At 43.0% G+C, this 16,302-nt stretch overlaps 1 protein-coding gene across 1 annotated transcript in view; it reads left to right on the forward strand.

Annotated features, from left to right (window-relative positions):
* FURIN (furin, paired basic amino acid cleaving enzyme) overlaps nt 1–16,302 on the forward strand; it is a 267,831-nt gene that overhangs the window by 235,901 nt on the left and 15,628 nt on the right. The window contains exon 15 of the mRNA XM_075345887.1: nt 8,329–8,445. Coding sequence (XP_075202002.1) covers nt 8,329–8,445 — 117 coding nt within the window. The remainder of the gene's footprint in view (nt 1–8,328; nt 8,446–16,302) is intronic.

Here is a 16,302-nt window from a genome sequence, read left to right on the forward strand (position 1 = left end):
TGTGCCCACAGGAGAGAATACCTGCGCAATTTTCTGCAGGTATTTCCGCAGGTTCACGCAGCAGCTCCCCGGTTCCACAGCTATCCATTGCTGCAGATTTCTTGCGGAATTCGAGCATTATTCCTGCGGATTTCCCCCCTGTATCTCCATAGTAGAAAGGTAGGAAATCCACAGGACAATACGCAGGAATAATTGACATGCAGTTCTTTGTGGCTGCGGGAAATCCGCAGCATTTTCCGCAGGTGCAAAATCCGCAGCATTGAAACAGCACGACCCAAATCCCATAGGATAGCAAACCTGCGGATTTATCTGGAAAATCGAGACAATCCGCAGCAAAATCCACAGGTATTTTCTCCCATGGGCATAGGGCTTAAGGCTGCATTCATGAGCTCATATATCAATACAAAACATTTCTTTTTCATGTGTTTTCCTCCTTAGTGGTATTTTTTAGAAGTGGATTTTGTGGTATCCATACTTTTTTCACTTTTCTATGCTATGAAAATCTGGGTACAATAAATCCTCCCAACTACTACCTGTAACACTGAGAACACAGCGCCTTCAGAAATGCGCAGTACTGATGGAGGTGTAACATTTTTGCAGAGCATTCACCTAGATAAAATGCCTAAACATTTGCAGCACCATAATGATTGAACATTTTTAATGAAGACTGTTCAGCAAGCAAATAAGCAATGGGAAAAAAAATTCTGTGCCCAGGTGTATATCGCCTTTAATTGCTTTTGTAAACAAATTTGATAGACTTCAGCGATTATACAGTATATCTGAAAAAGTAAGTACACCCCTCAATATTTGTGTAAATATTTTATTATATCTTTTCATGGGACAATGCTGATACAAAGATATGACACTTTGATGTAATGTAAAGTAGTCAGTGTACAGCTTGTATAAGTTTACATTTGGTGTCCTCTAAATAACTCAACACACAGCCATTAATGTCAAAATCGCTGGCAACAAAAGTGAGTACACCCCAAGTGAAAATGGCCAATTTGTGCTCAAAGTGTCAATATTTCATATGGCCCCCATAATTTTGAAGCCCTGCCTTAACATTCTTGGGTATGGAGTTCACTAGAACTTCACAGGAGCCGCTGGAATCCTCTTCCATCCTGCATAATGACATCATGGAGCTGGTGGATATAGAGATCTTGCGCTCCTCCATCTTCTGTTTGAGGATGCCAAACACATGTTCAATAGGGTTTAGGTTTGAAGACATGCCTTGCCAGTCCAGCACCTTTACCTTCAGTTTCCTTAGAAAGGAAATAGTCCTCTTGGAGGTGTGTTTGGGGTTATCATGATGAAATACTACTCTGCGGCACAGTATCCAAAGAGAAGGGATCAGGCTCCACTTCAGTATGTCACAGTACATGTTGGCAATCATGGTTCCCTTAATGCACTGTAGCTCCTCATTGCTGGCAGCACTCGTGCAGCCCCAAATCATGACACTCCTGCCACCATGTTTGACTGTAGGCAACACACACTTGTCTTTGTACTCCTCACCTTATTGCCACCAAACACATCTGACACCATCTGAACTAAATAAATTTATTTTTGTCTCATCAGACCACGTGACATGGTTCCAGTAATCCATGTCCTTAGTCTGCTCGTCTTCAGCAAACTGTTTGCAGGCTTGCAGCCATGCAGACCAATTTGATGCAGTGTGTGGCGTATGGTCTGAGCACTGACAGGCTGACATCCCCCTGTAACGTCTGCAGCAATGTTGGTAGCACTTATAAGTCTACTTTGAAAAGACAACCTCTGGATATGATGCGGCGCATGTGCACTCAATTCTTTGGCTGACCCATGGCAAGGCCTGCTTTGAGTGGAACCTGTCTTATTAAACCACTGCATGATTTTGGCCACCGTGCTGCAGGTCAGTGTCAGGGTATTGGCAGTCTTCTTATATCCTAGACCATCTTTATGTAGAGCAACAATTCTTTTTTCCAGATCCTCAGAGAATTTATTGCCATGAGGTGCCATGTTGAATTCCAGTATGAGAGAGTGTGTGAGTGAAAACACCAAATGTACCACACCTGTTCCCCATTCACATCTGAGCAATGGAACATTAATGACACCAGGGAGAGAAAATAGCTAATTGTGCCCAATTTGGCCATTTTCACTTAGAGGTGTACTCACTTTTGTTGCATGTGGTTTTGACATTAATGGCTGTGTGTTGAGTTTACAAATTTACACTGTTATACAAGCCGTACACTGACTAATTTACATTGTATCAACGTGTCATATCTTCTGTGTTGTCCTGTTAAGAGATATAATATATTTACAAAAATGCGTGGGGTGTACTCACTTTTGTGATATACTGTAAGCCCTAATGATTGGTTATCATCACTTTCATACAGTTGAATGGTCTTGTTTTAGTCTCCAGTAAGAAGCCATTTATATTGTTGACTCATCAAGACTAATAATAATGATTCCCCGTGCTGCAGCTTACCCGACTGCGGAAAAAGGAGTAAAGCTGAGCGCATGATCCCCAGTTTACAGTGTTAGTTTTCTAAATTCTCGTCTAAGCCTAGGGTAGTAGGTTAACTGTTACTTCACAGACTTTCAACACTTGCCTAAAAGTAAAGATGCAAGATAAAATCAAGAGACTTGTTCATTCCTCGTATCCCAAGTCATTTTAGACTTAAATAACAGCCCTTTGAACTTGTATTCTCATATGGAAGGTTAAAGCATTTCAACTCCTTTGTTTTATCGGAGAGTGATAAAATCTTTCCAGCACACATGGAACACATTTCCTTCAATGTTTTTTCTGAACTTGAAAAATCCTTAATATTAGTGTTTCAGTTTCTAGATTCTAGGGCAGTGCCTCCTGCCTAAAAACATAAAGCAAATGTTTCCAAACCAATGACATCCCTTTGGTAAGTACATGGCAGGTTGTCAGCGCTTTACAGTGGTGATTACATGCACGCAGCGGAGATACTGTCAGCTTTAGCCATTTGCATAGAGTGGAAATTCATAGGCTGCAGATCTTTGCTATTGCTGTACGGCTTATCAATTTTCAAGAAATAAAAATTGAGGATGATGGTTCAAATCCGACTCTTTCCAGATGTCATATACAGATGTTTCTTCATAACTTTTATTGAATAAATATCTAGCTAAAATATATTCATCCAGGCTCATTCTGCATTCCAATATATAAATTCTGTATTAATGACGAGTGCTAGAAATGCCAGATCAAGAGGGCAATGCCAGGAGGGATGAAGGCAAGTTAAAGCACAGTATATCCAGAAGGTAGAGCACACCAAACATAGTAGTCAAGAGTCACAATCCCAAGACACAGGTGTGTGTCTTAATGGGCTTTTAAAAGGCCTAGGGAGATTGTCAATGATGCACACTGGGCAGCTTGCAAAGCATGATGTGGAGCACAACAGATGGCAGCGGGCCAAGGGGAAGGAAACGTAGCCTAGGATACTTGGGAAATGCTGTTTATAAGTGTTATGTCAGCACCTATAAGATGTGTTTATTTTATATATATTTTCCTTCTAGCTTACCATTTGACTAGCTTTCAGGTCTGCTTCATTAACGGTATTTTCATGTAATTAAATTGCTTAGTTAGTTAAGACAGCATGAATATAAAAAAGGTTTGCAATTTACTTGCGACCTCCTTTCATTCTTCAAGGAGCTCAGCCACCAGAAGCTGGTCCAGTATGTACAGTAGTTACTTTCCAGCAGCGGTGTTATCTGCTACCATCCTATTCAGCACCAGGTAGCACATTGATATTAAGGCTACTTTCACACTTGTGTTTTTTCCCTTCAGTCGCAATCTGCCGTTTTGGAAAACAGCGGAATCCGTTGACGGATTCCGCTGTTTCCCATAGACTTGTATGGATGACGGATTGCGAGTGACAGACCTGCGTTGCTTCCGCCGGGCGGAAGGAACGCAGCATGTAACGTTAATTGCTTGCGTTAAAATGACTCCTAGTGGTGGATTCAGTTACATCCGTCAATAGTTATAATGGATCCCTATGGTGGCGGATTCCGTTGCAAAGTGCTTTACAACGGAATCCGCCGCTGGATTCCGCTAATTTCTACTGAGCATGCCCAGAATGAAAAAAATGAAAAAAACAAAACAGAGCCGACGCATTCCGTTAGACGGACGCCAAATGGATGCAACGGGTCCGTTATTTCACAGGAATCAGCTAATGGATTCCTGTGAAATAACGGACCCGTTGCATCCGTTGACAACACAAAAATAACGGATGCGTCAAAACGACGCAGCAACAGACCCAGAAGATTCAACCCAATGCAAGTGTGAAACTAGCCTAAGAGAGCAGCTAGGCGCTTATCTTTCTTTCCCTCGCTCCCCGATCCTGAACGGTTATCAGTCTTTTAAAATGACTAGTCCTCATCCTGCACCATCAGCAGTTTACAGAGCATTTCACCTAATAATGACTCACGGTCCTCAGCCTTGTGCTTGTTCATATGCACAATTGTCTGTGAGCCATCCCTGAGGAAGCCACAATGGTGGTGTAACGCGGGGGGCTGCACCGCTTTTCTTTCCTCCTTATTCCATCTTAGCCCAATATACACCATCATGATGTTCTGGTATGATTATTGTTTTGCCAATTAGCTCTCTGGTAACTAATATTATTCTTATGTGGTTTACTTATATCGGGCCTGTATACTATTGGGTATGGTGGAATGCCACTTCATTGTTAGGAGTTGGAATGTACAAGGGTTTTACCCATTGTTTTGTGGTACAATTCCCTTTTTTAAATGTTTTTATTCTCTTGCACATGATTTTCGACTAAGTATTTTGCACTTTATTCGGCTCTAACAGGTGATCTTGTGTATACTACACATTTACTAGATATTTGTATCTGTATTTTCTATTGTGGATGCTTGTGCAGTCTCTAGCACCACTCCTTTTCTATCCACTCTGAACACATGCTGACAGACCATTATTTATTTGAAGTAGGATGAAGCTCTTGAATTAGAACTGTCATTCAAAAAGGAGCATCAAGGAAGTGTGGAGACTGCATAGCTTTGAGCTGCTCATGGGACGACTTAAGACTATCCCTATAATGCATAGCTGTGATCTGTGATAAAAGTTTAGGTACAATAGCTACTGCGGTCTTTCTTTCTGCAGCTTTGCTTCCTCTGATTGGCAGCTGTGTATAAATACATGTCCGTCAGATGATCATTGGATTCTCCATACAGGGGAAGATTATTTTCATTCTTCATCTGTCCTTGGTTCATTTGAAGCGTCTGTGTTTTGTGTGTGTTTGTATATTTTATATGCACATGTTTATACCAGTTTTGGTAATTTCAGCATAATTGATCGTGGCATTTGGCAAGGCAGTTAATTTACCTTATCAGCACTCAGTGCTGCATGCTGGGGACGTGGGCCTGTCTGTCTCCCTCTGTGTGCACTGTTTGTGTATTCATGGTGCGTGGGCAAGATAAGAAAAATAGGTTATTTATTTACTACATTTTTTCAGCCGTATGATGGATTGAACCCACTCGATTTGACTTGTTACATTAGGCAACTCCGCATGTGGAACCAAGTGTGGAGAGGGAAAATGTGAGGCGAGGGATCGGCAAGTTGTTATCGCACAGACACAGATGGGTCACCCAGTGCAGAGCTCCAGATAGCTGCTTAATATTCACATGCGGAGTCCTGTCTGCTCACCAGACGCTTCCATACACCTGAATAAGAGGATTGTTAGTGACAGGGGCTGTGGTTCTGCCGCTATACCCAGCAGAGCACAGACACGCCAGTGTGCTGCGAGCTGTCACCCTGACTCTTCATAAAATATAGTCTCGTTTACGGCTTACTCTGTTTCATCACTGCCCTGCTACACAGTGGAACTGCCAATCAGGCTGCCCGCAATAAATATCAGCGGTCTTTTGCTTTCTCGTCTAGAAAATAGTATTTCTGCCAATTGTCATTTACTAGATTTCCTCCTGCTTTATGGATTCTGTAATTGCTGTTATTTTGTTATAAAATGTAACTTTGGACTATAGTCCTTTGCCTTCTCAAATAAGGGGAATAAAAGAGGACCTTTCACCAGTTTGACAAGTTAACTTGGCCTCATTATGGAATAGTGGCTGCAGAGCTGCGCAAACCCTAGTTTTTAATTTCTCCTCTCCGTTACGGAGATGTTAACATAGATTATAAAGTTTAGTTTATGATTTATTACCAAGGGCACATTACCAGAGCTTTGTCTCTCTGGGAGTGAACTTCTTTTTTTTCCATATATGTTGCTGCCCCTCTGAGGATTGGTCAACATTTTACAAGGGAAAAACAAACCCCCACAAACTCTTCTAACAGGATTTGTCCTGTGAGACACGTGATAAATCTGCTTTCCTCACTGGTCTCCGTGCAGAACTGTGTAATTAATTAGAAGTGCGGGAGTAGAGCAGAGATTGCATATGCCTTTTATCTCATGGCAGTCAGTGTGGGGGAGGGGCAGTACAGCAGAGCTTTGTCTCATTACAAACACGTGTGCAGCTCCTCTCATGTTGTTGTCAATTCTGCTGTTCTATCCTCCTCACACACTGACTGCTGTAAACTGAAAGATGTTTTTCAGTTTTGTTTCATCTCATGCCAATCAGTGTGCCGAGGAGAGTACAGTAGAACAGACAGTTCTGTGAGAGGAGAGCTGCAGACATGTTTATAATGAGACACAGCTCTGCTGTACTGACGATCCCCACACACTGCCACGAGATGAACGGTGTATGCCAATTTCTGTTCTACTTCCAGCACTTGACATTACATACAGCTCTGAGGGCAGTGAGACTATTTTGGAGAGTAGACTGTGATTACACATCTCACATAGGAGAAAGCCTGTTCTAAGCTAATGTGTGGGTTCTTTTTTTTTTTTTGCCATGTATTATGCTGACCAATCATAAGCAAGCAGCAACATACAAGGGGGGGGAAAAGAACTCTCCCACAAAGTGCACACCCTCTTGGACTTACCATAAATTATAACCTAAACTTTACAAGTTGATATCTCCTCAGTGGAGAAGAGAAATTGGCTCTGCAGCTGCTATTCCATGATCTCACCAAGTTAGCATGTTCGAATTGGTGAAAGATCCCCTGTAACCAAACGGCGCTATGTTGCTGCAGGACGAGGCAGAGGAAGGACTGTTTCACATGAATGTAATACCAGTACATTTCTGTACAGATGTATCACAGCTGCGAGTCCCAGCTGAACGCGGGTCTAATAACCCAAACTGATGCTTTTGTAAAACTAAGCCAACTGCTCAGACACTTGGTGACTTCTACTCCTGTACAAGCGGCTTGGACGGATCCAGATGCCACAAATTTTTAAACCTCAAATTCGTAACAATATCCACATGTAGAAAAAAGGATAATCCAGTGCGTTCCTCTTAAAATTTAATTTTTCTTTTTTTATTCCAAAAGGCAAAAGTAGCGATCACATAAAAAAACTAAATCCGCACAGTCGCATTTTGGAAGTTAAACCTTACACATTCCATGTAAGAAATACAAATCCGGACTGATTTTTATATCCGTTTCTGCATGACGTTTGCTGACCGGAGAGCCTATCGCGTGTTAAAAACTGGTGAATAATTAATTATGAGTTAAATCAGACTTGCATGTAATATGTCTGTTACTCATAGTGATCGATAAGGTCTTGGCCTATATTAACCCCCGCAGGGGATCTCATTTTAAGCTGATAAATCCACCAGGATTCACGGTTTATTAACTTGCGCTTTATATCACCGCCTCTAAAGGATTGCTTAACCTGTTCAATTCCTACAGCCTCAAAAGCTTAGATATCTCCATTGTGCTTCTGGATGGAGTGACATGTCTGGAGCTCTAGATTTTCTGTCTAAATTACTGAAAATATAAAATCTTATTTTTTTCCATAGACAAGAAAATGTGTGGGGGGTTTTGTTTTCTTTCTTTCTTTCTTTTTTTTTTCTCTGTGAATTTAGTCTTAATTTAGAGTTGTCTGAAGTCACATGTATTATACTGGCTGAATGGGGTTGGACCGTTTTCTGCAACCTTAATGCAGTGATAATGAATCTTGCGTCACAGGTGATAATCCTTACTTTACATTGATATCCTGAAACTGCAGTGAACAGGTGCAGTGTTCACAGTACTTAGTTACTGACTGTAAGGTTCATCCTGGATTTCACAGGTCATTGCATATATGTCAAACACATTTGAAATAATTAAAAACCATGAATTACAAGAGCGTGTTCTGTAATGCTAGATTAGGCAGCTTTTGTTCCACATTATGAGGTGAACGCACTATTTGTCATGTCTATGGCGACCAAGCTTTAATTATTGTAAAATCTAATACCAGGTTTCCTTTTCTTTTTCAGGAACATTGACGCAGTTTGTCCTGGTATTATATGGTACAGCCTCTGATCTGCCAAGCATTACTAATCAAGTGGACGGTGGTGGGTGTAGAACCATTGCATCAGGCCAGTCTTGTGTTGGTAGGTATTTCACTGACATTTGTGGAGTATCTACATAGGATAGGAGCCGCTAAATCCTAAACATGCTGTATATACAGATATGGTTCAGAATGGAGTAAAAGTTTTGAGCAGGTTCTTTCTAGAATGGGGTGTTTCTAAAGAAAAAAGTATTTTTCTTATTAATTTTTATTACAAAAACACTTTTTTATGACACATTGTTCAGTATTTAGATGGACTGATTTAAAGAGAAGAGAACCTGTCAGCCCAATTTTGTATGATGTGTAAATACGTGGTTGTAATAGCGCTAAAATACTGATTAAATGAATACCTTTGGTGAAGAAATCTGTTATGTTGTTGTTCTTCAATCACAATTTGAAGATTTCGGTGCATTAGGGCTGGACTGTAAACTGGGTCTTCTCCTCCCTGTCTGTGATTCCCCAGCCCCCCCACCTGCCTCCAGTCTTTCAATAATAGGTCACTCCTGAGATTTCAAACAGAGGAGGCAGGTCATTCACAGATCGGAAGCAGATGGATAGGGCGAGGAATCACAGACAGGGAGGAGAAGACCCAATGTACAGCCCTGCCCCTGTGCACCAAAATCTAATTGGCAGATCACTTCAAGTGGTGGTTAACGAAGCAAAGCGGATGTTTTCACTAAAGGTATCAATGTAATCATTTTTACAGCACCATTACAGCCATGTCTTTACACTACAAAATCATGCTGACAGGTTCTCTATAATGGTCATTGTAGGACATTCTGGTGTAACAGCTTTATATATCGGTCACTGAACACTATATGGTTTGCAAGTGGTTGAACCTAACCTAAGAAAACACGGCTATCAGCTCTAGGCCTGTCAAAGCCGAGGCAGGTAAAAATCTCTCCAAGAATACACCAGGAAGGATTTTTTACTTTTCTGAAAATCAACTGAACCATGACACGTACCGTATTTTTCGCTTTATAAGACACACTTTTGTTCCCCCAAATTTTAGGGGAAAGTAGGGGGTGCGTCTTATAAACCGAATATAGGGGGGGTGTATATGTATGTGTATATATATATATATATATATATATATATATATATATATATATATATATATATATATATATATATATAATATATATATATATATATTATATTATATATTATACTGCAGGGTCCGCTCTGGAGCACTGCTGGGGGCAGGGAAAGCTGCGAGCGGCAGCGTTGGATCTCCTGCTCCCGCTCATATAATATGCACAGCCGCTGTCCATCAGCAGCGTGGTGCTGAAATTGCATCACGCTGAGGGGCTGAGGCAGCGGGGCATATTATATCTGCCTGCGCCCTCCTTTGATCGCACATGATCCCCCCTGTGTTAGATATGGCCCCCGTGCTGCTGTCCAAAGTAAAATAAAAAAGCTTAACTTACCTCCAGCGCTGATCTCCGGTCTCCTGCTGCTGCTGTCTGTGATCAGGCACGCAGAGGTGATATCACTCTGCCGTGCCGATCACATGACCGGCAGCAAGAACCAGGAAGTAAGGAAGCCGGAGCTCAACTGCGAGGTGGGAGACACGAGGAGGGACAGCGCTGAGAAGGTAAGGAAAGAGTGTTTTTATTTTATTATGGGCAGCAGCATGGGGGGCATATCTAACACAGGGGAGATGTGCCATCTATAGGGCCCATGGGCAGCTGTATGGGGGCCATATCTAACAGGGGAGATGTGCCATCTATAGGGGCCATGGGCAGCTGTATGGGGGCCATATCAAACACAAGGGAGATGTGCCATCTATAGGGGCCATGGGCAGCTGTATGGGGGCCATATCAAACACAGGGGAGATGTGTCATCTATAGTGGCCATGGGCAGCACAGGGGGACGTGTCCCAGCACAAGGGGGCTATATTCAATATAAGGGGGCCATATCAAGATTAAGGGGGGCTAATTTTAGGATGGGGGGCTATGAGGGACATATACCCTATATGATTTGTTAGACGGACACTGGCATTATAAGATGGACCCCATTTAACATTAAAAAAAAAAATCTCTTTTCCTTCACCAAATTTGGGGGTGCGTCTTATAATCAGGTGCATCTTATAAAGCGAAAAATACGGTACTTCTGATTGTCTCTACAACACTACATGACCTTTACATAGCCATATTATTGCCATAACCAAGCAGAAATATTGAGCTATGTGTTGCCATCTTTTTCCCCTACAAGTTCTATCAGGGGGGATCATTGCTTCTCTCACGTTTGTCCAAAAGTGGTGCATTTCTATACATATCTTTATTTACTCTCTCCTAGTAAAGTAGAAGACAGCTGTAGCTTCTCTTGGCTAATCTTAGAAAAATGTCAGCTGAACCCACCATATTTTGGTGGAATCTGCCAACCATCTAATGTGTGGGGGTGTCCTGACCTTCTCTGACCGCAAATGTGAAGGGAAAGAAGGCTGTTCAATTTCCACATTCCCAATGCTTGTTATGGAAGATGCACTGATGCCAGAGGCCAGCTTAAAGGGAATCTGTCTTCAGGTTTCAGAGAACTGCTAGATCTACAGCAGATAAAACCGTTTTTAATTAAAAGTGATACATTGCCAAAATCGGGGTCTTTGTCCCTACATCATGCTGCTCTCAGATGGGTAGCAAAAATATAGTGACAGATTCCCTTCATGTTTTCACTAACCTTCCGAAGACTTTTTTGACCTAAATTATTTTGTGCCATTAAAAGAAAAGTTTTAGTAATAAGCCAACAGAGCCTATTTCTGATTAAGTATTACCAATCATTATTTTATTCTTAAAGGGAATTTGTCATCAGGTTTTTGCTATGGAATCTGAGAGCAGCATAATGTAGGCGATCACAGCTTGATTCCATTGATGGGTCACTTACTGGACTGCTTGGTGCAGTTTTGCTAGAATCCTTGTTTTCTCTAGAACACTCCCGCTGGCAAAAATGCTGTGGATACGGTCAATATATGACAACTGACACTTTGCAGCATAGGTCCTTATTGGTTTTAAAAAAAAGTCAGGGCTAATTAACCCCAATCGTGACAAAAATATATACATGCTTAAGAGGGAGAGGGCTCCCTATTTAATTGCAATGACACCCCGCTATTGCAGTTGCCGATAGTTACTGTCACAAACCGGTGTCCCATAACGATGGTGGCCTGTTAGACACTGCCATCAATAAGATTTTAACAATTTGTGCCAGTGTGTTGGCACAAAAAAAAAATCACAAAAAGCTGTTTCCTCAGTAAAGACACAACTTTATGTGTACTTTAATTTTTGTTTTTACACAAATTAGTATTACCACGTCCGGCACAACCAGAGATATAAACCAATCAAAACCATGCTATGCACTGCAAAATACTACCAATAAAAACCTCAACTTATCCCATAAAAATCAAGTCTCCACTCAGGCCCGTCATCGGTCTATGGAAATATAGGGGGTTTCCATAATACTGGAGGCACAAAGGCTCTGGAAAAAGCGACATGACTCCTCGCCCCCAAAATAAAATCCAGTAAAATCTGCACTCCCTAAATAAAATGCCCCCATCATTTCTGAGCCTTAAAGTGGTCCTAATTGTCAGTTAGGCATTGCTGTAGCAGGAAGAGCCAATTAATTTTACAGGCACATGTCTCCAGATGCCCAAGCTGGGTGCAATGTATGGGCACTATGCTGGCATATTTGCAGTTTTCAGAAAAAGGCATTGCCTGGATGCTGCAGAGTGGAAAAACATCTGTAGGTCCAAAATGTTTTTGTTTTTTTTGAGGGTGGGGTCTCTTCTGGCACCTCAGAGGTTATGCTAATGGCACCCACAATCGTTCAACCAAATCTGAATTTCAAAAGCCATATAGCGCCCTCTTCCTTCTGATCCTAGACATGTGCTCAAGCAGTAGTGTAGAACCATATATGTAATTGTTACTGAATGTGTGCTCCATTACAAATTGTCTAGTACATTTTCTCCTATTACTCCTTGTGTGAATTAAAACTTTGAGACTAAAGTAACAGCAAAAAAACCTTTCATTTTTCGTTTTAACGTCAAATCTAAAATTCTGTGATGTAGTTTGTGGGTTAAGAATGCTCACCACACCCAGGGTGATTTCTGTGTGGGGTTTATTTTCCAAATGGGGTCATTTGTGGGTGTTTCTGATTTTTTTTTTTTTTTTTTTTTGGCACCTCAGGGGTTCTGCAAATTCAACATGTCCTTCAAATTTGTGCTCCAAAATCAAATAATGCTCTTTCCTTTCTGAGACTTGTCCAGTGCCCAAAAATTTAGTTTTTGACCACATATAGTGCCTTGCGAAAGTATTCGGCCCCCTTGAATTTGTCAACCTTTTCCCACATTTCAGGCTTCAAACATAAAAATGTTAATGTTATGGTGAAGAATCAACAAGTGGGACACAATTGTGAAGTTGAATGAATTTTATTGCTTATTTTATACTTTTAAAAAAAAACAAAAAAAAACTGAAAATTGTGCAATATTATTCGGTTCTTTTACTTTCAGTGCAGCAAACTCACTCCAGAAGTTAATTGAGGATCTCTGAATGATCCAATGTTGTCCTAAATGACTAATGATGATAAATATAAGCCACCTGTGTGTAATCAAGTGTCCGTATAAATGCACCTGCTCTGTGATAGTCTCAGTGTTCTGTTTAAAGCACAGATAGCGTCATGAAGAGAAAGGAACACATCAGGCAGGTCCGTGATACTGTTGTGGAGAAGTTTAAAGCCGGATTTGGTTACAAAAAGATTTCCACAACTTTAAACGTCCCAAGGAGCATTGTGCAAGTGATCATATTGAAATGGAAGGAGTATCATACCACTGCAAATCTACCTAGACACGGCTGTCTATCCAAACTTTCATCTCAAACAAGGAGAAGACTGATCAGAGATGCAGCCAAGAGGCCCATGATCACTCTGGATGAACTGCAGAGATCTACAGCTGAGGTGGGAGAGTCTGTCCATAGGACAACAATCAGTCATACACTGCACAAATATGGCCTTTATGGAAGAGTGGCAAGAAGAAAGCCATTCCTCAAAGATAGCCATAAAAAGGGTCATTTAAAGTTTGCCACAAGCCACCTGAGAGACACACCAAACATGTGGAAGAAGGTGCTCTGGTCAGATGAAACCAAACTTGAACTATTTGGGCACAATGCCAAATGATATGTTTGGCGTAAAAGCAACACAGCTAATCACCCTGAACACACCATCCCCACTGTCAAACATGGTGGTGGCAGCATCATGGTTTGGGCCTGCTTTTCTTCAGCAGGGACAGGGAAGATCTTTAAAATTGATTGGAAGATGGATGGAGCCAAATACAGGACCATTCTTGAAGAAAACCTGTTGGAGTCTGCAAAAGGCCTGAGACTGGGACGGAGATTTGTCTTCCAACAAGACAATGATCCCAAACATAAAGCAAAATCTACAATGGAATGGTTCACAAATAAACGTATCCAGGTGTTAGAATGGCCAAGTCAAAGTCCAGACCTGAATCCAATCAAGAATCTGTGGAAAGAGCTGAAAACTGCTGTTAACAAACGCTCTCCATCCAACCTTATTCAGCTCCAGCTGTTTGCAAACTAAGAATGGGCAAGAATTTCAGACTCTCGATGTGCAAAACTAATAGACACCTACCCCAAGCGACTTGCAGCAAAATGTGGCACGCTACAAAGTATTGACTTAAAGGGGCCGAATAATATTGCACGCCCCAATTTTCAGTTATTCATTTTTTAAAAAAGTATAAAATAAGCAATAAATTTCGTTCAACTTCACAATTGTGTCCCACTTGTTGTTGATTCTTCACCATAACTTAAAGGGGTTATCCGGCTTCTTTTGACTTTTTTTCATTATTACACTATTGGGCTACATTGGGGCAGGTAAGTAGATAGAGACCACTTACCTGCCCCGCTGTCAGCCCCTCTCCCCCGGCTCAGAGCGGTCATGTGACCCCTCCTGCCGCGATTTTGCTGCTTCCGGCCTTTGCACGTCTACATGGGCAGAGCCATGTTGACATGCAAATCTGGAACAGCATGTCACCTCCCTGCTGGGCTGTACAGTGTTTGGAGTAAACGCCCCCGTTCCCTGCCCCCTCCCACACATTCCCCCCGCACCCCGTACTCTGCCCACAACCTCCCACACACTCCGTAGTCTCCCTCCTCCGCCTCCTGTGCCCAGCTACGTGCGCCCTGAATTGCAGCCGAGTCAGTGTCCAGTTCAATAAGGCAAGGAACACTTGTTGTCCGATACACTGCCAGCGCTGTGTCCCCAGCGCTTTATCATGTGGACTGCCTGACGCCCTGGGAACTGTTCCCCCCCCCCATTTCACCCCCCCCCGTCCCCCCCTGTCAGTGTTTGCCCCCCTCTGCAGTATAAGCTGCCTCTCATTCTCAGCCTGCATTGCGTGCATCCGCGGGGATGACTAGCGCTGCTACACTGCCCGTGCAGTCTGTGTCCCGCTCCCTGCCAGCCCCGCAGCTGCCCGCACTGCAATGTCAGTGTCTGCCCGCAGTATCTGCAGCTTCTCACGCCGCGGGGCTGGCAGGGAGCGGGACACTGACGCTCTCCCGCTGTGACGCACAGATCGCTGTGTGTGACAGCGAGAGAGCGACGAAATGAAGCCAGCAGGAGCCGGCATCAGGCAGCTGCGGAAAGCTGTAACCAAGGTAAACATCGGGTAACCAAGGTGGTTACCCGATATTTACCTTAGTTACCAGCCTCCGCCGCTCTCGCTGCCAGCGCCGGCTCCTGCTCTGTGCACATGTAGCTGCAGTACACATCGGGTTATTTAACCCGATGTGTACTGTAGCTAGGAGAGCAGGGAGCCAGCGCCCAGTGTGCGCGGCTCCCTGCTCTCTGCACATGTAGCTGCAGGTTAGATTAGATGACATAATTACCTGCAGTAACGATCTCCTGCCTCCTGACGTCACCGCGGTCACTGCCTTCTCTGCCCTTCTCGCGGGCGGCCCGAGACTGTCACTAGCAGTGACGTCACGGGCTCTCGCGATACTGCGTAGAACGCGGCGGGCATAGAACTCAGTGACAGCGCTGACATCAGGAGAGCATGAGATCGTTACTGCAGGTAATGAACTCATCTAACCTCCTGACGGCAGCGCTCGGCATCCCCTGCAGTGACCTGGGCTGACCTATTGATGTTAGCTCAGGTCACTGCACGGCTCTCCCAGCCAATGGGGAACATTTTGTTCTTCATTGACTGGGAGTCTCATTGACTATGGTATGGATCGCCGTGCGACACCGTTATTGGATTACGCCGGACCCGGATTTGATTGTTCTTGTCAATAAATTGTTGAAAGAGGGAATGTGGGGAGTGTTTTTTCAAATAAAAATTTTTTGGTTGTCTATTTTTTATTTCTTACTGACTGGGTTGGTGATGTCGGGTATCTGATAGACGCCTGACCTCACCAACCCCAGGGCTTGATGCCAGGTGACATTACACATCTGGCATCAACCCCATATATTACCCCGTTTGCCAACGCACCAGGGCGCGGGATGAGCTGGGGCAAAGCGCCAGGATTGGCACGTCCAATGGATGCGCCACTTCTGGGGCAGCTGTAGCCTGCTATTTTTAGGCTGGGGAGTGTCCAATAACGGTGGACCTCCCTAGTCTGAGAATAACAGACCACAGCTGTCCGCTTTACCTTGGCTGGTGATCCAATTTTGGGGGGACCCCACGTTTTTTGTTTTTAATTATTTATTTAATTTTAAATAACAGCGTGGGGTGCCCTCTGTTTTGGATTACCAGCCAAGGTGAAGCTGCCAGCTGTGGTCTGCAGGCTGCAGCCGTCTGCTTTACCCTAGCTGGCTACAAAAGATAAGGGGGACCTCACGTCGTTTTTTTTTTTTTTATTAATTCTTTATTTATTGGCTAAATACAAGGCTAAGC

The sequence above is a fragment of the Anomaloglossus baeobatrachus genome, chromosome 4 (assembly GCF_048569485.1).
Source record: "Anomaloglossus baeobatrachus isolate aAnoBae1 chromosome 4, aAnoBae1.hap1, whole genome shotgun sequence".
NCBI lineage: Eukaryota > Metazoa > Chordata > Amphibia > Anura > Aromobatidae > Anomaloglossus > Anomaloglossus baeobatrachus.